General features: G+C 36.2%; 2 protein-coding genes across 7 annotated transcripts in view; one reads left to right on the top strand and one right to left on the bottom strand.

Moving 5' to 3' along the window:
- The window catches only part of Bcs1 (mitochondrial chaperone BCS1), a 44481-nt gene extending 24104 nt beyond the window's left edge, over positions 1-20377 (top strand). For all 5 annotated transcript variants that reach the window (XM_081769898.1, XM_081769893.1, XM_081769896.1 and 2 more), the window contains exons 5-7: positions 10718-10951; positions 12725-12842; positions 19878-20377. In XM_081769898.1, coding sequence (XP_081626024.1) covers positions 10718-10951; positions 12725-12842; positions 19878-20136 — 611 coding nt within the window. In that variant the 3' untranslated portion in view covers positions 20137-20377. The remainder of the gene's footprint in view (positions 1-10717; positions 10952-12724; positions 12843-19877) is intronic.
- LOC145693666 (dynein regulatory complex protein 9-like) overlaps positions 20373-22595 on the bottom strand; it is a 119133-nt gene continuing 116910 nt past the window's right edge. For both annotated transcript variants that reach the window (XM_081769899.1, XM_081769900.1), the window contains one exon: positions 20373-22315. In XM_081769899.1, the coding sequence (XP_081626025.1) occupies positions 22103-22315 (213 nt within the window). In that variant the 3' untranslated portion in view covers positions 20373-22102. The remainder of the gene's footprint in view (positions 22316-22595) is intronic.

Genomic DNA, 22595 nt, shown 5'->3' with positions numbered 1-22595 from the left:
AAACATACATGCCTAACATTCGTCACCGGGCATTCGAAAAAATTGTGTTGGACAATACGTCAGTTACTAGCAAAAGTACTCATTGAAGTAAAGAGTTAACAAAAGAGTCAATAGAAATAAAATTACGCAATAACACCTTGAATGGAGAAGAAGGTTTGAAATTAGATCAATCCTATTACAATAAAAAATGAGAAGAAAAATTAAGAAAACGGTTAATATTATAAATTTGAATTAAACTTAACATTGTAAAACATTTGATCCCGTTCCACTTCTTCACAATTAATAGTGGTTATTAAGAGCACCAGGCTGCAACCCAAGTATGCTAAAATTGCAGATAGGGATCGCGGTGGCTCAGCGGTAGAGCGTTCACCTCTGGTGCTTGGAATCCTTGGTTCGATCCCAACTCACGCCAAAGGAACTTTGTGGTGGACAAACACCGTGTACGTGGGTTTCCTCGAGCTCTCCCGTTTCTTCCCACTTTCTTCATTCCACTATTTTATTCATTTCTAATCATCACCGTCTCCTTTAGCCTAGCCGGCGTAACCGTGGGACGTAAAACTCAAAAAATTCATTTCTTACTGAAAGATAAATTGCATATAAAGAATAATTAAATTAAATAATCAAAATATCACGTGATTGTGTGAATTAAGAGCGATGGAAGTAATATAATTAGATGAAGCTGAAAATATTTCTTGATTTGATAAATCCGTTGTATACTCTTTCTTTGTGTAGATTGCCTTTGTCTGAATTTAATGTGAAATTTGATGTAGACTCTTTTTATATGAGTATTTATTTTATATTGCTTCGTTGAAATAGCGAATTCCGAAGAATAGAAAAACATCTTTCAGTTTTATGTCCCACGGTTAAGCCGGCTAGGCTAAAGGAGACGCTGGTGATGAGAAATGAATGAAATGGTGGAATGAAAAAAGTGAGAGAACTCCGAGAAAACCCACGCACATGGTGTTTGTCCACCACAAAGCTCATTTGGGGCGAGCTGGGATCGAACCAAGGGCCCCATGCATCAGAAGTGAACGCTGTATCATTTCGAAGAATAGAATTTTATACTACTATATATAGAAGTGAAAACTTGTGTTTTAGTTGAAAAATTTGCTTTTCGGCATGATAAAGATATGATATACTTAGTCCAAGAGCTAGGGCCGATTTATTTACCCTAGAAAATCTAAAGCGCCATAGCGTTTTTCTGAAAGCTTACCACTTACAGAATCAAAATATGGAAGTCTTACTAAAAATCAGTAGTGGGGGTATGAAATATTACGTCATCAATATGGCCGCCATCACAATTCACAGCACAGTCTTTAAATGAGGGTAACTTTCCAATCAATGAAGCTAGAAACTTCGGTCTTGTGCCAAATTAATGGTAACCGATGTGTTAAGTACCACAAGTCATTGCTGTTTACATATATTGCTGCCAATTTTAAATATGGCGCACAATTTGCTTAGAATTTAATTTCTTTTGCTTCACTGTATTTCTTTCATGGCAAATATCTATGAAACCGCTAGAGATAGAGGAAAACAGCTTGAAATAAACGAGATAGAGCAGAATCTGACCTTTCCAATGGTACCAAAATCATTTTTTTTATCTTAAAGAGTGACTGAGATATTCAGTTTTACGTTGGTCATAGTGCAGTTCTCGACCTTCAATAATATACAAAGCAAACCACTGTATTTGGTTCCATTTCAAGAATAATTGTAAATACTAAATTATGATAATTCGTAGAAATGAATTATTCGAGAAACATCTACACCTTTGAAATCTATGGATTAATAATTGATCAATAATGGTACTACTACTTATAATAATAATAATAATAATAATAATAATAATAAAATAACACATCACTTAATAGCTTAATAATATTACGTATTTAAATACTTACCTTCAGCGGCGGCCGCTGAAGGGGAGCCAATGTGCCGTGGCACTACCACAAATAATACAAAAAATAATACTAATGCATGTTACTAAATAACAAACTTTTTAATTTTATGCACAATACTTTACTTGCAGCGTCATCATTGCTCACGAGAAGCTGTTTTGATTCGCGCTCAGTGATTGAATGCACTCAGAATTACTCGCACGTTAGCAGTACATAGCCCTATCTCTAATCTGTTCGTGCCAAAGTTCTCCCGTGCTCTTCCGACTGTTCTAAAAGTGGTTTGTGCGCATGCCCGTTAGTTGGAGAGCAGGAGGAAAGTACGGAGAAATAACTAGCGTTTTGTGCCACGATCGAAGGTGGCTCGGAAGCGAGAGATTTGTTTCGTCCTATGTTTTGATGCTCTAGGAAAGGGGGCTTTGGTTTGGAGTTAAGTCGCCTGGAATTCTAACCAGTGACTCCTGATTCACTTGTTCCTATTGCAGTGTTTCCAAACTAGTTACTTATTACATATCAATATGTACTAGTGCTGTCGAAATCGGTTTTTGAAAAAACCGAAAACCGGTTTTTGAAAAAAGTGAAATTTCATAAAACCGAAATGTCGGTTTTGAAAACCGCTTTTGCGGTTTCGGTTTTGAAAACCGCTTTTGCGGTTTCGGTTTTGAAAATCGCTTTTGCGGTTTCGGTTTTGAAAACTGCAAATGTCAAAAATTCTACAGCACTAATATCAAGTAACGACGAGAAAACAGCAAAGAATCTTTTCCCACACCGGCTCTCAGTTGCCAGATGGAGGGAAATTTCCCTCGGCGGCTTAGGGAAAAATGATCAAAATTTGCAGAAGGAAAAGAAGGTATTTTTTCTTAAAATGTCCTAAAGTGTAGGGAAATTCTATACTTTTACAATTGGCAGAATAAAAAAAAAAAAAAAAAAAAAATAAGTTGCAATTTCTCAAAGAGGCACGGCTATCGTTATTGGGAAGTAAAAAGATACAGAATAAAATATGATCGGTGTTTCCGTCTAGTATAAACTATTGCAGGTGTCTGGGACTTGCGATAAGAAGCCAGTCGACACATGCAAAACCACAACATTCACATTTATCGGAGTGGCAACAAATCAACAATAAAATTGTGTATTGCGATAGAGATTTTCTTTCTTTCTTTTCTCTTTCTTTATATTAAGAAAGGGAGGTGGTGCCTTTTTTGTTAACAAAAGAAAGAGTGGCAGTACTATTTTTAAAAATATGGGGAAAGAGTAATAATAATATAAAAGATGTCAGTCTAAGTGGATGATATTTCAAATTGGATTTCATGAGTTGCATGTGTAATGATCTTAAATAGGGATATACCTTATTTCTATTGAGTGTTGGCTTATTACCCTATTTTAGCGGGTACCACCCGATTTTCAGGTTATATATTCGTCCCCCGCTTAAATATATCTTAATCACGAAAAACCACCCGCTTTTTGGGATTGGAGAAAAATCTACGAGGACTTAGTTGATAAAGTGTTGGTATGGTATATTCAACGTAAACCGCTACACCTTTGACAATCTCAATCGCGATTGAGTTAAATTTGGACTCGCGCTCAGGCTCAAGCTCTGGGTTATCTGAGCAGTGCGCGTGTGCAGAATCATTTGCTAATAAGAGATCTGCTCTAATGCACAATGGTTTTCTTTGTATAGTTCATGTGTTTTCTATGTAATGTATTGGAGGTTCTATACGAATGAGTATTCGTTTGTAGATGTTGTAACAAACATACTTGAATTATTCATACCTTCACAAGCTACAAGAATGCCGAACGACAATTTCAAGTGTAACTTGAAAGACTCTTATAGAAGCGAATTTACGTTTCTTAGCCAGGGCAGAACTCAGTTTGAAGCAAAATGTACACTCTGGAAAACTGTTTCATTTGAAAAGTAGGATGCAGGGAAGCAAATTGGACCTCCCCTGATTTTTATATATTTTATAAACTAGATCACGAGGAACACGAATCTGAAGGCGTTTTGACATTCCGACCTCCGAAACTCGAGATATTAAAACTTAAAGTTTAATATAGACGTTATATGAAAAAAACACAATATTCTCTATACGAAACATATTATGTCCTGAGAGATATATAAAGATAACCAAGAAAGTTCTGTCGCTTTTTGTGAAATTCTGTGTAAAATTGACCCTCATACCGTGAGTTTAATGCGAATGGAGATAAGGCGAAGGTCAGTTGTTGGTGTGGGTATATCCGACATTCTACCAGGTTGTGGAAGTTCAGTTACAACGTAAACGTATGTAAGGACGGAGTGAATATGGAACCTCCACAAAGCGTCATAGAGGCGTGTATGCTGTACGAGTTCCAACTTGGATCAAACGCCACTGTAGCGGGGCGGAAGATACCTCAGGGCTTTGGTGAGGGTGTCGTGATTACGCAGACAGTGCAAGGGTGGTTTAGCAAGTTTAAGAACGGTGACGAAACACTCACGAAAGACGCACCACACGTGCCGGAAGACCAACACATGTACAAAATGAGGATCTTCAGGTAGCAATTGAGCCGAACAGACATGTAAGGAACTGGTGCTAACATTCAATGTTAGTCGAGAAACCATTCGCCAGCACCTCCATCAATTTGGGAAGCACTACAAGTTGGGTCTATGTGTCCCAGATGATTTGTTTTCGGGCCAGAAAGTCCTCCTGTGTGTTTGGTGGACTGCTCACGACATCGTGCATCGGGAACTGCTACCGGGCGGTCAGAGAAGAACATCAATGCAACTGTCTGTCAGCAGTTGAGCCGTGTTCAAGAAAAACTCAAAACCCTGGAGCCAACACTTCTCAATCGCTAAGGGGTTCCCCCATTACGGGACAACGCTATGCCCCACATAGCTAGAATGAGCCGGAACACCATCCTACACCTTGAATGGGAAACACTATTGCATCCGCCATACTGTCCGGACATTATACCGTCCTGTTATCACCTGTTCCTTTCCTTGGACACTCACTTTAGAGGACTGCAGTTCAACTCCGTAGTAGAGGTGCTAAATGCACTTGATACCTTCTTCGCTTCACGGCAAACCAAGTTCTACTGCGAAGGAATCCATGCCCATCCCGAACGTTGGCAGAAGGTCATTGATACTGATGGGTACTATTTTTGATCTTCCAGGTACGTCTTTGGTGACATATCTATGCTCTAAGTGATAGGTCAAAAAGCGACAGAACTTTCTTCGTTACTTTTATACATATTACATAAAACTACTGTATAAGTTCTAGTATCTCGAGATCGGGAAATCGGAATATCAAAATTCGTTCAGATAATTGCTAATTTTGGTCCAGTTTACAAAAATATATAAAAATCAAATAGTGTCCTTTTTGCTTCCTGGTTACTTTATGTTCGAATATCTCGAGTTCCGAAATTCGGAATGTCAAAATTCCTTCAGATTCGTGTTTCTCGTGGTTTAGTTTACAAAATATATAAAAATCAGTTGGGGTCTAGTTTGCTTCCGTTTTCACTTGATCGAATATCTCGAGTTCCGAAAGTCGGAATGTCAAAATTCCTTCAGATACGTGTTCCTTGTGGTCTACTTTACAAAATATATAAAAATCAGGTGGGGTCCAGTTTGCTTCCATGGTCAATTTATGTTCGAATATCTCGAGTTCCGACATTCGAAATGTCAAAATTCCTTCAGATTCGTGTTCCTGGTGGTCTAATTTACAACATATATGAAAATCAGGTGGGGTCCAGTTTGCTTCCCTGCAGCCGAAAGGTACATTAAAAGTGTCGTCAAAGAAATAACTAAAAAAAAAAAAAGCTAAAGATCGAACGTCAGTATTTGTCACCCTAATTTAGCTGTGACTTGTACAACCATCGAATTATCCCTTTCGCACTGGGCTGCACATATTACCATAATAGTCTTGGAGCAAATAAAAAAAGTTAAAACACACACATAAATCAATACATTTGTCTCGATCGATAGATGCTTTCACAATTGTTAAAAGGTGTAATTAAAAACAGCAAACATTGTTTCTGCTTTGAAAAGGACAATCCCTTATAAAACCACAAACACGGTTTCGGGCGGCTTTCGCTTTCGAAAACCGCTTTTGCGGTTTCGGTTTTGAAAACCGCATCTGCGGTTTCGGTTTTGAAAACCGCATCTGCGGTTTCGGTTTTGAAAACCGCATTTGCGGTTTTCGGTTTTCAGAAAATCGGTTTTCTCAAAAACCGCAAATGTCACAAAAATTCAACAGCACTAATATGTACCATCTAGATTTGACCCTCCCAAAAATCGATTTGGAGTTTATTTCGGATATGTCTTATTTATGGTGTACGTTTTGGCACTACCATATCATATACTCACGAGCCGCCACTGCTTATCTTACAGTGTGGCTTTTAACATTATTAATAAATGCTCCCGATAATAATTGAAATCGTTGAAGACGAAGAATATCAGTCTTCTCTTTATTTCAGTTATCGCTTTCATCAATGTCGTCACTGTACTCATCCTCTTCATTTTCTGAATGTTCATCATTTTTAATTTGTAGCTTTCTGGTCACACAAGTCCTTCAAACCACTGAATCTTGTACTTCCCATTATGCAAATACCATCCGTGTTGTAAAGGGTCAATTCCTTTGTGAGGATTCTGTTGATTGGCTTTCTTCCATATTATGCAACAGCATTACTTCTTTTAAACTTTTCACGAATAACAGCTCTAGATGGAGGAAGAAGAGTGGGGTCAGTACTTTGTATCCTCTTCAAAGGTTATTGTGCCTGTTTAGGAGCACATTTGGTTTTGAATAGATTGTACCTTGCTTCTGTGACTGATGTGCAAAGAGTCTGTCCGTATAGGGAACACACATATTGCTCTGCGTTAGATAAGAGGCTATTTTGAGATGTACTGATTCTTCCATACTTGCGAGAAAAAAATCTTCTATATTACACTATTCAACATTATTTTGAACGGCTTAACCTTTCCTTGTCAAGCGAATGCTGCTGTAAAGTCTGATCCAGTGAATGCGTGGAATCCAGGTAATGCTAGAGCTAAATCATCACCTAGTTCTTCCGCAATATTTAACATGAAATAACCGTCTGGTGTTATTGGAGGCTAATCCTGTATCCATCCACTTTGTAATTCTGAAAGTGCCTTTGATGATAAACCAGCAAAATAAATATATCCGTGTCATTAGCTCGAACGACGATATTGCTGTTTGGCTTCTGGATTATGTATTGAATGTGCCAAATTACGCGTGTGTCTGCTTCTTCGTGGTAACATTTCAGTTCAGAAACCAATTTGCAATTCATAACATTATTTTGCTTGCTGTACTGATAGTGTGTGCTTTCAGTGCTTACATACAATACTTTTTCACCAAGGATGCACAAGTATTCATCCTTCTTCCATTCATTACAAATGAAGGCAAGGAAAGATGTCTTAAATGAACTGCTTTTCAAGGACTCATGTGACTTCTTTGGAGTTTTCTGTTCTGGTGCTATCACTACTGTGTCACCACAGAACATTGTTCCATATCGATGGTCATGTTCCAGATCCTTTATGCTTGGCGTCTTGTAAACATCACAAATTACATGAACATCATTTGCGCGTGTATGGCAAATTGTTTCTAGTAGTTTATGTGTAAGTTCACCGTAAGTCTTAGGAAACTTCAAACAATGAATGACAAACGTTGTATTATATATGACAGAATGCACTTGATGGGGATTTTCGTTGCTTGATTTTTGATATTTCTCTATTTCATGCATTAGTTTGGTCTTGTCAGTTTTGTTCATATAACCTCCTATTTGACCCAAAAATAGGGGAACTGGGGTAAGTGGATACTTGATCACTTTTTCAGTGTCTCTTTTCTCGACTGCAGCAAGATAAAGTAATCTCCCAAAAAGATCTCGCGACATTTCACGCTTTCCAACTTTGAGTTGTATTTGCTTTTTGGGCTAAAATGTTTACACAGTATTTACCAATGTTTCTTGTTATCAGCTTCTCAACAATTTTAGGATCCTTAGCATACATATTTTTAAACGTTTCACCTTTTTTATAACTTTGGGTCAGCTGATCTGTCATGTCATCCGCAATAACTTGGCCAGTGAATAAGTTTCAAAGAGGAGTATTCGGTTCAATGCTGTAGAAAGGATTTAAAACTTCAACCACAGTATTCATGATTTCTGTAGCATCATTGTTATCTCTGTTGATTCTAGAGATATGAAATTCCGCTTTAATGTCTTCTGCATGCGTTAATCCACTTAGTTCCAATAAATGAGTCACAATCTTGTTTTCATCCATCTTGCTTTTGCAGAATCTGAATTAGCAAATGCTGTGATACCACCAAACCTTGACGCAGCGTCCTTATTCACGGTTTGTTCTAGCGCCATGTCTACTGGAACACGAGAAAAAGAACATGTAGCAGATAGTCCTCCGCTACGTGAATAGTTTGATGGATAGTCCTCCTTCAGAAAGAGCTTTTCTGACGCCTGGGCATATCTCTTCCATATTAAGAAGCTTCAGAAGTTATACTGTCATCCAACGAGCGTAATTTGGCCTATTACACGTAAAGAAAATGGGGCACGTTTTTTCTATGCCTTCCATATACATGTCAACATTACAGGTTCAGTATGATCTACAGAAAAATTTGTACATTTCCACGAAATCTATGTACTTTCGAAATAATTGTGCAGTTTTACCATGCAAACCTTTTCTTGTCTTGTCTGTGAAACAAAATTTCTTTTCAAATTTCCTTCTCAATCACTGCTAATAGGACACTTTACAGCAGAAGGGCAAAGAGTGTTTAGAAGTTTAGGTTTCTTCAGATATGGTTCTAAGGAAGGGGAAAAGTGAAGGGGAACGCGGACGGACGCAGTCCCCCCGCTTCCAGAAAATATCCGTGGCGTCTCTCAGCCTGAATATCTCAGTCACTTTTTAAGATATAATAATGATATTGGTACCATTGGAAAGGTCAGATTCTGCACTATTTCATTTATTTCAAGCTGTTTTCCCCTATCTCTAGCGGTTTCATAGATATTTGCCATGAAAGAAATACAGTGAAGCAAAAGAAGTTAAATTCTAAGCAAATTATTCGCCATATTTAAAAATCACAGCAATATATGTAAACAGCAATGACTTGTGGTACTTAACACATCGGTTACCATTAATTTGGCACAACAATGAAGTTTCTAGCTTCATTGATTGGAAAGTTACCCTCATTTAAAGACTGTGCTGTGAATTGTGACGGCGGCCGTATTGATGACGTCATATTTCATGTCCCCACCACTGATTTTTTAGTAAGACTTCCATATTTTGATTGTGTAAGTGGTAGACTTTCAGAAAAACACTATGACGCTTTTGGGTATCAAGGGTAAATAAAACCTCTCCTAGCTCTTGGACTAACTAGTATCTTGAATTTTTTTTTTTTTAATTATTATTATTTATTTTTTATTATAGATTTAAGCCTGAATTCAGTAGAAATTGTAACAGAAGTTTGATTGAGTCCCAATTGTTAGTTGCCAAAACAGATCTATATGAAAGAGGAGTGTAACCATGTACTTTTTGTAACAGCAATTAAATTTGATTGGGAAGATTGGAGAAGTTCATTCTCAAAGATAACATGATTCATTGTGCCGATTCCTTTGTTACACCAGCAGTGATATGTATTTATATATATATATATCGAATAATTTTGATGGTGTTAAAGCCGTACCAAATAGTATTTTCGATTAGAACTAAGGTATTTCTCGATTAGAACAAGTTTTTATGAATTCTTATAGTTTCTCTTGAAAATTATCAATAAAATGCCAATAGAATTGCCCATATTTGATCGCTACATATAAAAAATGACAATAATGTAACAATTAAGAGTATAGCACAACAATTGTACAATAATTCCCAAATATCTCCATGAAAATTATGTGGAATATTCGAATTGTTTCCTTGTTTTGATAATATCTCATATTATAAATTTAATACATGTGGACAGTTTCTTTTTTTGAAAAAAAAAAAAAAAGAATTAATTGCATACCCAATATCGGTGATTTTGTACGTATTACTTTTTTTAAAAAAATATCATTTGAGTGCAACAAGTTGATCCAGGAAATGTATGTCAAGAGGTGTGCACTGAGGGTTTCTCCTGTACTTTTCGCATGGAATAACGCCGAGCATAAATGGTAGACGCTCTACGTAATAAGAAAGTATCTTTGCCTCACGCTACTTTTGGTGTATACACTGCAAGCAAGCAGAGACAAAAAGTTATGAACTCATCGAAATACGTATAGAGATCTGAAATACCTCTCAGTAATGATTTTTAAACTTGCCGTCGTCGTGCTCAGAAAGATATGAAAATATATATACAGGGTGTTACAAAAAATGTGTCACAGTATTTTGGGAACAGGTTCCTCACATCAAAATAAGTAAAAAAGTTCATATGAACCTGTGCTCAAAAGTGGATAGTTTCGGAGTTATAGGGTGCCAAAAACGTGAAACAGTCGAACTTTAAAAGTTCATAGCTCCAATACTATGTGACCTATCGTAGTCGGATCAAGACATCATTGAGGAACTAGTGTGTGAACTATCCAAATATTCATATTTAAGAATGCTCCAGTACTTGCAGATCAATTTTAGAGAGGTAGGTGAAGAGTGATCAAGTACTCCCAAACGTATATTTTACTCTCAAATTATAAACACTTGATACTTTTGAAGCTGCAGGTATTGTCACACTGTTAGTTCAAAACTTCTTTAAAAATTAATTCTGGAAAGCTGTTTGTTTTCAGTACCTAGTTTATGATAAATTATATCGAAAATTACACTCAAAATGAAAGGGTATACTATATGTGTACGTGGTCTTTTCTTCTAGGTATTCCATATAGGAGAGGCTACTTGTTACATGGTCCACCAGGCTGTGGGAAGTCGTCGTTTATCACTGCTTTGGCAGGGGAACTGGAATATGGGATCTGTGTGATGAATCTTAGTGAACGTGGTTTATCCGATGATCGACTCAACCATTTGTTGAATGTGGCTCCTTATAAAAGCATCCTTTTGCTGGAAGACATAGACGCTGCTTTCGCCAGTCGAGAGGAGAACTCTAAAGGTCAGAAAGTTATTGCAGAGTTGGTGTGAAAAATCCAACGATTTCAGTTCCATGTATATTTTATGATTGTGTTTCCATACACACTTGCATTTACTTTTCTAATATACTTAGACTATAGTTTCAAATGATAATTTATGGAGACTAGAATTAAATTGTCATTTCTAAAAGGTTCTTTCTTCTACGTTTGACTTTTAACGTTTTTCAAATTTAAGAGCCTGACATACGAGGGGGAGTCAAATGAAAACCATAATTATTTTTTTAAATATTATTTATTGGTCACACAGGGTACAGAAGTAAATCACTTTTCAACATAGTCCCCTCTTCGTTCAATGCAAGTCCGCCAGCGCTTCGGAAGAGCCTGAATACCTGCAGAAAAAAAGTCTTTTGGGCGACGGCGCAACCACTCGTGCACCGCGTTGCGTACCTCTTCATCGGAGTGGAGTGGATGTTTCATCACCAGTGACGATTCGTGACAGGAAGGCATTACCGTCACGTTCAGCACGCCACAAAAGGTCTTCGCACGCATCAACACGTCGCTGTTTCAATTCAGGCGTCAGTTGTCGGGGCACCCATCTTGCAGACACCTTATGAAACTGGAGAACATCATTCACAATATGATGTGCCGATCCATGACTCATGTGTACACATGCTGCAATTTCGTCTATTGTCACACGGCGGTTTTCCAAAACGATGGTTTAAACGGCTGCAATGGCTCTGGAGTCACTATGCGCCGAGCCTGGCCGGGGCGTGGAGCATCGGCCACAGACGTAACCCCATTTGCAAATTTCCGGCACCATTCATAGATTTGTGGCTGTGACAAACACGCATCTCCATACTGAACCTTCATTCGCCTAAAAATGTCAATCGGTTTCACACCTTCACTTCGCAAAAACCGAATCACAGAACGCTGGTCCTCGCTAGTGCATGTGGCTAGTGGGGCTGCTATTTTGGAACTGTTGTTGCGCCGGTGTTTGTGCATCTACCGGCTGCTGCCACCTTGGAGACATCTGGCATACTATCGTAAACAGGCATGCCAACTTACAGCTCACTGGCGCCTTATGCGGATTTTTATTTCTACTTTTATGGTTTTCAGTTGACTTACCCTCGTATTAAAAATAATACAAAGTTTACCATTTTTCTTTTGATTGTTTTTCATAAGTGAAAGAAGATAATGAAAGGCAAGTTACCACAGTCATAGATAATGTTATTCTACAACAGAAAATATTAACCCTAAGAATTTTCAGTATTGCCATCCATAGATATTACAATATTGCCAGAATAACATTTTCCCCAAAATCGAAGTTAAGGCAGCGACTAGAGGAACGAACTCAACTGCATTTCATTACGTATTATGGTGTCTTGAAATCTTGTAAACTACTTTTTAAATAATAATTGTGCAGTATTTAGTTTGTAATAAACAAAATAGTTTTAACATACAGTTATTGTAATTAAATAATAAAGTTATTTAAAAAGTAGCTTACACGATATCAAAATAACATGATACGTAATTAAATGCAGTTGAGTTCGTTCCTCTAGTCCCTGCCTTAACTTGGATTTGGGGGAAAATATTACTCTAGCAATACTGTAATTTCTATGGATGGCAACACTGTAAATTCTTCAGGTTCATATTTTCTGGTGTAAAACAACATTATCTGTTGTAGAATACATTCTTTAACATAAAAATAACAGTCCAAACTCTGTTTTTACTTTTGTGTCAAACAGTAAATTTCTTCTGATCAGAAGATAAATCTTCCTGATATTTTTCTGTTACAGTACAGGCTGCATATGAAGGTCTGACTCGCGTGACATTCAGTGGGTTACTGAATTGCCTGGATGGTGTAGCGTCTACTGAGGCGCGTATACTCTTCATGACAACGAATTACATTGATAGGTTAGTATCTTGACTATTGCTATCATTGATTAAGACCTCCATTTATTATTGTTGTATCATTTCAAACTTATATCACCAATAAGTTAAGTGCCGAGAATATTATTATTTCTTAGGGAAGCCCGTCAAATAGCTCAATAGGCAGTGTTAGTTATACCCCATCTTTTTTTACATACTTCCAAAAATTTTGAGGAAGAAAGAAATGTCAAGATTTTGGTTTTATAGTGATAGTTCTGTGAAATAAATTTACAGTCAACAATAAAATATGACCTGATATGATGTACTTCTAGTAAGTTGGTGTAAAGAGACAAAATAAGGGTGTGGGATATAAATGAGAGTTATAATTTAAATAAATTGAATGGTTTGAATAAAGACTAGTGGTAGCAATTGTGATGTTGGTAGAGCTGGGTATAGAAACTTAATTTAAGAAAGTCTCACCAAAGTAGTTAGTCCATAATCCGCCCTTCAGCTGATTCTGTTGAACGATGTTGTCGAAGTTCAAAAATGTCGAAAAGCTAAGCATCTTCTTCGAAAGTGCTTTCGATCAAAAGTCGATCATCCAACAGAATGGCTATCGGCAGAATAACCAAGATTATGCTCTCTTAGTTTCTTTTGATCTGACTGCCCCTCTGACACAGAGCCGTGCCGTTGAAAATCAGCACCCGGGGCGAGAGTATACGACGGCGCCCCCATGCATATATTCCAAGCAATTTTTCCTATCTTTTTTTCCTTTTTTCTTCCAAATTTTTCGCCCCCTTACTTCGGCGCCCGGGGCCGTCGCCCCGCACGGCACGGCCATGCTTTGACGTCATAGGCGTAACAGAATAAACACCATGCGAACCTACCTCGCACAGAGGAGGTCAATTACTCCAAATCGAAGCAGACAAAATGTTTATTGCATCCTTCAGCTGATCTAATACAAAGCGGCCAGGCTTACAAACCAAGCTTCTAGCGTTGCTATATGTTGCATTCCAAAATTCAGGGAGTAACTGCTCATGGACGTCAGAGTTCTTGTTTACGGCTGTCAATACTTCTTTGTAGCTGCGACGAGTGACAGGTGAACGATCGAAGAGGACATGTTGACATATAACGACGAGATCCAGTAAGCGCCTGATCTTATCATAATTAAATTTAAAAGCAGCGCGTGTGAGATTTTGTAGATATGATGCAGCAAAGCGAAAGATGATAGGGGAGAAAGGTTAAGGAAAAAAGCTTTACAAATACAAAGATTTCCTTGTAAGCAACAAACAATGAATAGGAAACGAACTTATGTCCTATGTTAGAATGTAACTGTCAGCTGGCCACGTCAAGGCGAATGGCCGTTATTGTTGAACTCTTAACTCAGAGATGTATTTAACTACTTGGCTTTCGGTGCTAGACAAGTGCTTCCCAAAGATTAATAAAGATGTGCGGGTCCCAAAATCACATCCTGTTACATAGGAACAAAGTTAGAAGGGATTTTTTTTTTTTTTTAATTCTTGTTTGACCTGTGATTGGATATTGATGTTTATCTAAGCAGTTAAAACTTTTTGAAAAACGAAAAGTTTTCAATCGCTTGTAACTTTCCTACGTGTCAGAAATATGACACATTATGGTGACAATATTTGACACTAAGATACTTCCAACGTTGCATTGTCATATGAATCTCACTTGGGTTATTACTAGGCTTCGGACTTTTGCATATTTGCATGTTTTTTTCCTGACGTGATATTGATATGCTCTTTACACAGAAATTCATTTCAGCTGTTTTGGGGTAAAATAGTAGATTTTTTATACTGCATATATTTGCATATTTCGGAGGTTAGTGCATGTTTATGTCGTTATTGCATATAAATGCATATTTAAAGAAACGACCAAATTTATAATTTTTAACGTGGAATAAGTTCCCTCATAAGTGGAATTCCAAGTTTCTAATATAAATAGACTCAAGACCTTGAAATGGTTCACTGTTCTCGGCTTAGAATATCTTCCAAGATTATGTAAAATGAGAATAAGAAAGGGGTGAGTGGCTCATCCTCCCGGCAATGATGCATGACTGTCACTTTTTTTTAATAGAAATAAATAACGGTGTCAAACCATCTAGAACAAAATTTTCACGTCATTCATCTCGAAAGTTAAAGTTGCTACTGTTGTGTGTGTGTGTGTGTGGATTTGAAATTGTGTGGTCCTGTGGCAGTATAAAAGTACCGAAAGAAAAATCTTATAGAAGTTATCTCCTGAAACAAGCTAGTTGTAGTGCGACATCTTCAAATTAAATTTTAACTAGCTCAGAATTTTGTTCATTTTTGTCCAACCTAAAACAAATTTGGTACTGTTCAAATTAACAAAGGGGGAAAATTTTGGCCACTTTGATCAACTGTAGTGCATCTTCAAATCTGAAATTTAACTACCTCAGAATTTTGTCCAATTTTTGTCCATTTTTGTTCACTCAAGAAAAAAATTTGTAAAATTCAAGTAAAAGAGAGAGGTTCATTTCAAAATTTGACCTTTTCAAGAGTAGTGAGAGATCTTCAAATTTGAAGTTTAACTAGCTCACAATTTTGTTCAATTTTCGTCCATTTTTGTTTACCCAAGAAAAAATTTTGTACCATTCAAATAAACGAGGGAGGACCACTTAAAGATTTGGCCACTTCAATCACCTGTAGTGCGACATGTTCAAAAACTTTATTTTAAATAGCTCATAATTTTGTCCGATTTTTGTACATTTTTGTACCACCAAGAAAAATTATGTACCATTGAAATAAACGAGGGAGGGCCATTTGAAATTTTGGCCTCGTCGATCAGTGTGACATGCTCAAATTCGCATTTTAACAAGTTTAGAATTTTGTCCAATCTTTGTAACACAAACAAAACATTTTGTACCATCCAAATAAACGAAGAAGACCATTTCAAAATCTAGCTACTTCAATCACCTGTAGTGTAACATTTTCAACACTCAAATTAACAAAGGAGGGTCATTTTAAAATTTTGGCCACTTCATTCACCAGTAGTGTAACACCTTTAAATTCGAACTCTAACTAGCTTAGAATTTTTTTGGAGAGTTTTGTACCAACAAGCTAGTTAAAATTCAAATTTGAAATGTCTGACTACAGGTGAACGAAGTGGCTAAATTTTTAAATGTCCGTCCCTGGTTTATTTGAATGGTACGAAATTTGCCCTGGTGGTAAGAAAATGTGAAGATATTCAACAAAATTCTGAGCTAATTAAAATTCGAGTTTGAAGATGTCTCACTACAGGTGATCGAAGTGGCCAAATTTTGAAATGAACCTCCATATACCTTTTTGTTGGTGGTTCAAGAATGTAAAAAATTGGACAAAATTCTATGCTTGTTAAAATTCGAATTTGAAGATGTCGCACTGCAGGTGATTGATGTGGCCAAAATTTCAAATGGTCCTCTCTCGTTTATTTCAATTGTAAAAAAATTTCTTCGTGGTTCACCAATGTACAAAATCCGGACAAAATTATGAGCTAATTAAAATTCGAATTTGAAGATATCGCACTAAAACTGATCTAAATGACCAAATTTTGAAATGGGCCTCCTTTCTTAATTTGAATAATACAAACTTTTTTCTTGGATTGAAAAAATGGACAATAATTGGACAAAATTCTAAGCTAGTGAAAATTCCAATTTGGATATGTCTCACGACAGGTGATGGAAGTGGCCCAAATTTTAAAATGACCTTCCCTCGTATATTTAAATGGTACAAAATTTTTCTTGGGTGGACAAAAATAGACAAAATTCTGAGCTAGTTAAAATTGAAATTTGAAGGTGTAGCACTACAGTTATGGACCCTCTGAAACAATGGATTGAAATTGAGAGACGTTAACAGTTCAATGAGAAAATATGTTTTGCAAAGTGTATGCTAAAGAAATAATATTTTCAAAGTATGCTTGTTTTCAGAAGAGGACATTTCCATTTTGTTCTCCTGTTATGTTTTCGATAACTTTACCTTCTTCCCATTCATGCTCCATGTCTCACTCAAATCAGTTTATTCCATTTAAAGTATCAATATTATACATTGTAAATTATTGCTGTTTGAAACGGACAATGTTACGCAAGAAGAAAGTATTCTAGGATTAACACATAATTAGATATAAAAAGTAATTTCAAGTGGATTTATATTCTTTTAAACAAGGACATAAGGTTTTGAATACAGGCTTTTAATACAGCAAAAATTGCCTTCAACAGGCTCCTTATTAAACGGAAATATTTCACAGTCCCGTGAATTTAAAGGTTTAAAAAAAAAATGTTAAATTCTCTTGATTAGTCGGAACCTGTGTTGCAAACAGCGGATATTAAAATATACTTTTTAACGGTAATTTTCAAGTTCCGGAATGCAGCGTTTACAAAAAAATATTTTTGACATTCCGTGAGAGGTTAGGTATATGAACTACGTTGTCTGTGAAGGTCTTCGTTTACTTGTTTCCCTACAAATTTAATCTTTAGTCCACCGCCATATAAGGCCCTAGATACCGTGCAACTTTTGAACAAAGTGCAATTTATATAGTAATTTCCAAACCAATAACTATTTCTCTAGCTGGTCTAGAGATATGGATAAAGGAGCATAATATACACAATAGATCAAAGGGAGCCAAAAGCAGAGGGAGGAGCACTGAAAAGGGCATAGCATCTACTTTTTGTTTTAGCCTTGGAAAACGTATGTAGGCGTTTTTTTTTTTTTTTTTTTTTTTTTTTATGCTGTAAGTTTTATGTGTATTAATTTGTAGTATAACTAAATACTGTAATTTAATACGGTATGTGTAACATTTTATCTCACTATGTCCATTATACATTTTTTGCATAGATCTATCTCCATTAACTTTAAAACCTTTAAGGGAAAAAAGGGAGTCCTGTTCAATTTCGCTAGTGTTTTACTATATACTTCTATTGTTTATTTACTTCTCTGAGTATATTTATTCTTTATTCACAGATACTTGGCGCATTCTAATCTTTTTTATGTGTATATATATATACATTGGGGTAGATGTATTTTGATCTTATACTGGCTGTTTGAGCCCGAAGAATCCAAATGTATACAAGAAGCCGTGGATGCTTGCGGAGCTGAAAACATTAAAAGCGAACTTGCGTTTATCAATACACATTTCAGTTCAATTTCAAAGATCATTATGAGATGAGAAGAGCGATGATTAGGACTTTGTAGTGCATTTGAGCTGTTTGATTCAAAAACGAAACAGGCTCCGCCAAAATCAATCGGACATTTTTTCGAAAAGCACAGTCAATAGACGCGAAAAATCCTGGCATAAAATTCTTATTTAATGCAAATAAAGTGTTCCTGGGAACAACGACGCACGAATTACAGATTTATCGGCAAGTAACATTGCTTCTTTGAGATACTGTCCCTTAACGACCCGTAACACGGAAGGAACATTTTCAATGTACAGTAATGTTTTGAATGACAAATGCATGCTTTTGCCAGAAAATACCGAAAACTACATAGTTGTCTATTGTGGCATGAATGTATCATAGTTGTACCCCAAGTATATGTAGTTCAAGTAATATCTACAACTTGTTTTCTCTAATGATAATAAAATTTCTCATTTAACTTTAGCTTTTGATTGGTGGATATTTATCCTTTTTAGTGCATATTTGCATATTTTCAGTGCATATTTTCGTGATTTAGCGCATATTTTGCCGTTTTTTAGTACATATCGATCCGAAGTCTAGTTATTACTACTGGGGACACCTTCAAAATTTTGGATCTTTACAAATATTTGTGATACTGTAGTTTGTGTCACTGAATAAGAAATGGTGGATTCTAAATTATCCTTGGCATGTAATTTGAAGTATGCGATAATCTGATGTAATGTAATTTTTTTTTACGGTGGTTGGAAACATTGTTAATCTGGTGACATTGTAGAATATGTTAAAGAATGCCCCTCTCTCGATATTTGCACGTTACAAAATTGCATTGATTTGTAATTAGTTTAGAAGTTACAAAGGGGTTTCAAGGTTAATAGTCCCCCACATATATGAGAGCAGTCAAATGAAAACCGAACACTCTGCATAAAACACATTCCTTGCAAACATTGGCAACACTGCTGTTATTTATCGATACTGCTGTCTCTCGGAAGGAGATATGCATAGTGACGATTCGCAGGTACACACAGTTGTTCGTTTATTGCTCTATAGGTGAGTGTAGTGAAAAGTGTGTTCGTCCGGCATTAGAAATGGAGCCAAGCAAAGAAGAGCAGAGGTATGGTTCGTTTTGTGGTGGCTGAGAGTGTTGGAACACGCGAAACTCATCGTCGTAAGTCTGCTGTGAATGGCGAACACTGTATGTCACTAACAAGTGTGTAGGAGTGGCATAAGAGATTCGAGAAAGACACATATTGCAAAACGATTCGCGCCCAGGACAAGTCCATCCAATCATTACACCTGATGATTACGCAGACGGTCTTATTCGGGAAAACCGACGAATCACAAAGGAAGAAATTCGTGTTCAGGTCGGAATTAGCCCGAGAGCAAACAGCAAAGCTAACTCCCCAATTCTCCTCCGCCAAAGCTGTTCACACAAGTTCCGGTAAAGTTGTGATCACTTTCTTTGTCTGAAGGGGCCCTCTGCTTCTTGACTTCCTCGAGCGTGGGACCACAATAAATACGAAGCGCTATGACGACTCTTTACAGAAACAGACGCACGGTAAAACTAAAGCACCCTAGAATGCTGTCGAACGAAATCATCCTTTTGCGTGATAATGCCCGTCTTGGTACTGCCAATCTGGTGAGAGATACGCTTTAGAGTTTTGGCTGGGAAACACTTCAATGTCCTCCATATAGCCCCAGATATTTTCCCTTGTGATTTTCACATTTTTGGTGACCTGAAGAAAACTGAGTGGATCCGTCAGCGACCTAACTCCTTCTACAAGGCTGGAATTGATCATCTCCCAGTGGGGTAAATGTATTAACGCGTCTGGCAATTACTTTTGAATAAAAAACATTTCATTGGTATTTTTTCACGTGTGTTCGGTTTGCATTTGAATGACCCTCATATTAAACGACTTTTTTTGTTTTTCTTTTAGGTTAGATCCTGCACTTATCCGACCAGGTAGAGTGGATATGAAAGAATACATTGGATATTGTTCGAAACATCAGTTGGAACAGATGTTCTTACGCTTTTATCCAGACGCAAGTGTTGAAGACGCACGAAGTTTCACAGATGCTGTTCTACAACATGGGAAAGCTGCCAGTCCTGCATTGGTCCAAGGCTATTTTATGTTTTACAAAACTAGTCCGAAAGAAGCTATAAATAACGTGAGCACTATGTGGGCATTAGCATAAAGAGAATAGCTAGTAAGCGACAAAAAAACATTTTAAAAATAAACAAATGAATCATTGCGCGATGTAATAGGAAATAGTGTCTCAAAATGGTGAGCAAGTCATGCTGTATTTAATAAAAATATATTTGTAGCAAATATATTTTGTAATTCTTCTTCTGAAGAAATAAGTTTGTCCTGAAAAATAAGATTTTTTTAATTATTATTATTAATGTATGTTTTAAAAATATATTGTGAAACAACTTTTGAAATCTTTTTATTGTTTAGAGCTTCTCATACTAAGAACGGTAAAAATATACTAGTATATCTAAATCACTTCTTTTAAAGCAAAATGCATAAGAAATATTTTTAAAAAATCATTGCACCAAAGTTCAACAGAATCCCAGGTTCACAACTAATTATTCAAAATAAAAATTCACAATTTCAAAGGAATATTTGAAAAAGAAAAATAAAATACAAAATTATCCAATTTCTAGTTCGTAATATATTGTTATCTAATGTAGATATAAAGGAATACCGTATGGTCCATAGTTTTGAAAGTACCTTATTTACGCGATTCTAAGACGCTTTTTTTTTTCCGATTTCTTTTGCCTCCAAAATCAAGGTTTGCCTTAGATTTGAGTTATGCGAATTTAGGCAAGATTAGATGGAGTTTTGCCAAAAATTGCTAATCTCGTTAGTCACGATTCTGTAAAAAAAAAAAAAAAAAAAAAAAAAAAAAAAAAAAAGTGTATGTTGTGTGTACAAACAGAGTGCAGAACTAAAGTAGTGCATTTTACGGGAAATAAAAACCCTTTAAAACTGAGGCAAGCAAGTGTTGTACCGCAATTACATTAAAAATAAAAAAGTACCAGTAGATGCACATGAATATACCATGAATTCCAGCAGTAAGTTCAGTGTATCTTCATTTCCCCGTAACATTATTTGTTTTCCCATGTTTTTTTTTTTTTTTTTTTTTTTTTCATTCTTTAAAATCAATGCAGTGTAGGTTTTTTTAAAATATATTTTCGCCAAGGGTGCGTCTTACATTCGAGGATTTTTTTTTCCTAATTTTTTTCTTCAAAAATTGGCGGTGCGTCTTACATTCGCGTGAATAGGGTAGTACTTTTAGTGAAACCACATCTTGGTAAATTGTTTCATTCCTATTGTACGAAATAATTATAGAGAAAGCAAGCCATTCTTTTTTACGCCATGTTCCCTAATTTATCACTTCATTTTTTTAGTTAACAGTATACCATTCGATAGCCTAATTACAGATATAAAAGCATACCTTATTTCACAGTCAGTGTATATGTATATTTAAAAGGTTACATTCTGCGAAATTATTCAGATCCTAAATAACATTTGACAACCATATTTATAAATGTACACCTCTTATTACACGATTTCCAAAACAATAAGCTTTTGAAAAGAATATCTTACAAAAATTACTTAATTCTTAGTCGCACATGTTATTTGATAATTAGGAATATAAAACCATATAATATGCATAATAAACCCCTAAATAATATACATTAAAAAAAAAATCATCATATATATATATGTTGGTTGACCTAACTAGAGTATAAACAGATCTTTCTCCAAAGTTCTAAATACATTATTTTAAACTTGCATATTTTGCAATTTCTCAATTCCATATTGATCGTATTTCTCAATACGGATATAAAAATGCCATTTCTTAATCCACAGTTCTAAAAGCATTATAAAAATATTTTTACACTATTATCTAGTTGCTTCTTAAAAATAAAAAAATAAAATGTAGTTTCTAATTAAAAATGCGTTTGTATCGGGATAAATTAGAAATAATGTTCTTACTCTCGTGATTATGGTTTTGTGATCTGTATCTATGCATAGACATTTTGGTACCTGGCGCAAACTTTCAACATGTAACATTTTGAAATACCTTTGATCAAAATTGTAATTGTGGGGAAATGAAAATCCAAATTCAATGTAGCCTATTGGTGAGCCAGTTATCGCTTCTTCTTGAGCATCGCCTTCTTCTTGGCTGCTAGTTGAGCTTTGAGCTTCTTGTAAGGACCCAAATAGTTTCTGACCACAGTTCCTCTCCACCAGGATTGGATCTTTAGGGCAGCGTCTGTCATTTTCTGCCTGTATTCCAACTCAAGGCGACGCTTCTCCCGGTATATTTTGTAGTCTATAATCGCCTGTTTGTGTTCCTCAAACTGAAAGTAAAAATGATAGGGTTAGTATTTGTACGAGAGAGAGTGTGGGGGGAAGCGAGTTAGTATTTGTGCGAAAGAGAGAGAGAAATTAGTGAGTTAGTGTTTGTGCGAGAAAGAGAGGAGCCAAAAAAGTGAGTTAGTGTTTGAGCAAGAAAGAGAGAGAGAAAACTAGTGAGTTAATGTTTGTGCGAAAGAGAGAGAAGCAGAGATAAACAAGTGAGTTGGTGTTTGTGTGAGACGGAGAGAGAGAGAGAAATTAATGAGTTAGTGTTTGTGCGAG

Source organism: Thermobia domestica, chromosome 8, assembly GCF_964235325.1.
Source record: "Thermobia domestica chromosome 8, izTheDome1.hap1.1, whole genome shotgun sequence".
NCBI classification, from domain to species: Eukaryota; Metazoa; Arthropoda; class Insecta; order Zygentoma; family Lepismatidae; genus Thermobia; species Thermobia domestica.
Note: the sequence above shows the minus strand (reverse complement) of the source record. Positions and strands in the feature narration are given on the sequence as shown.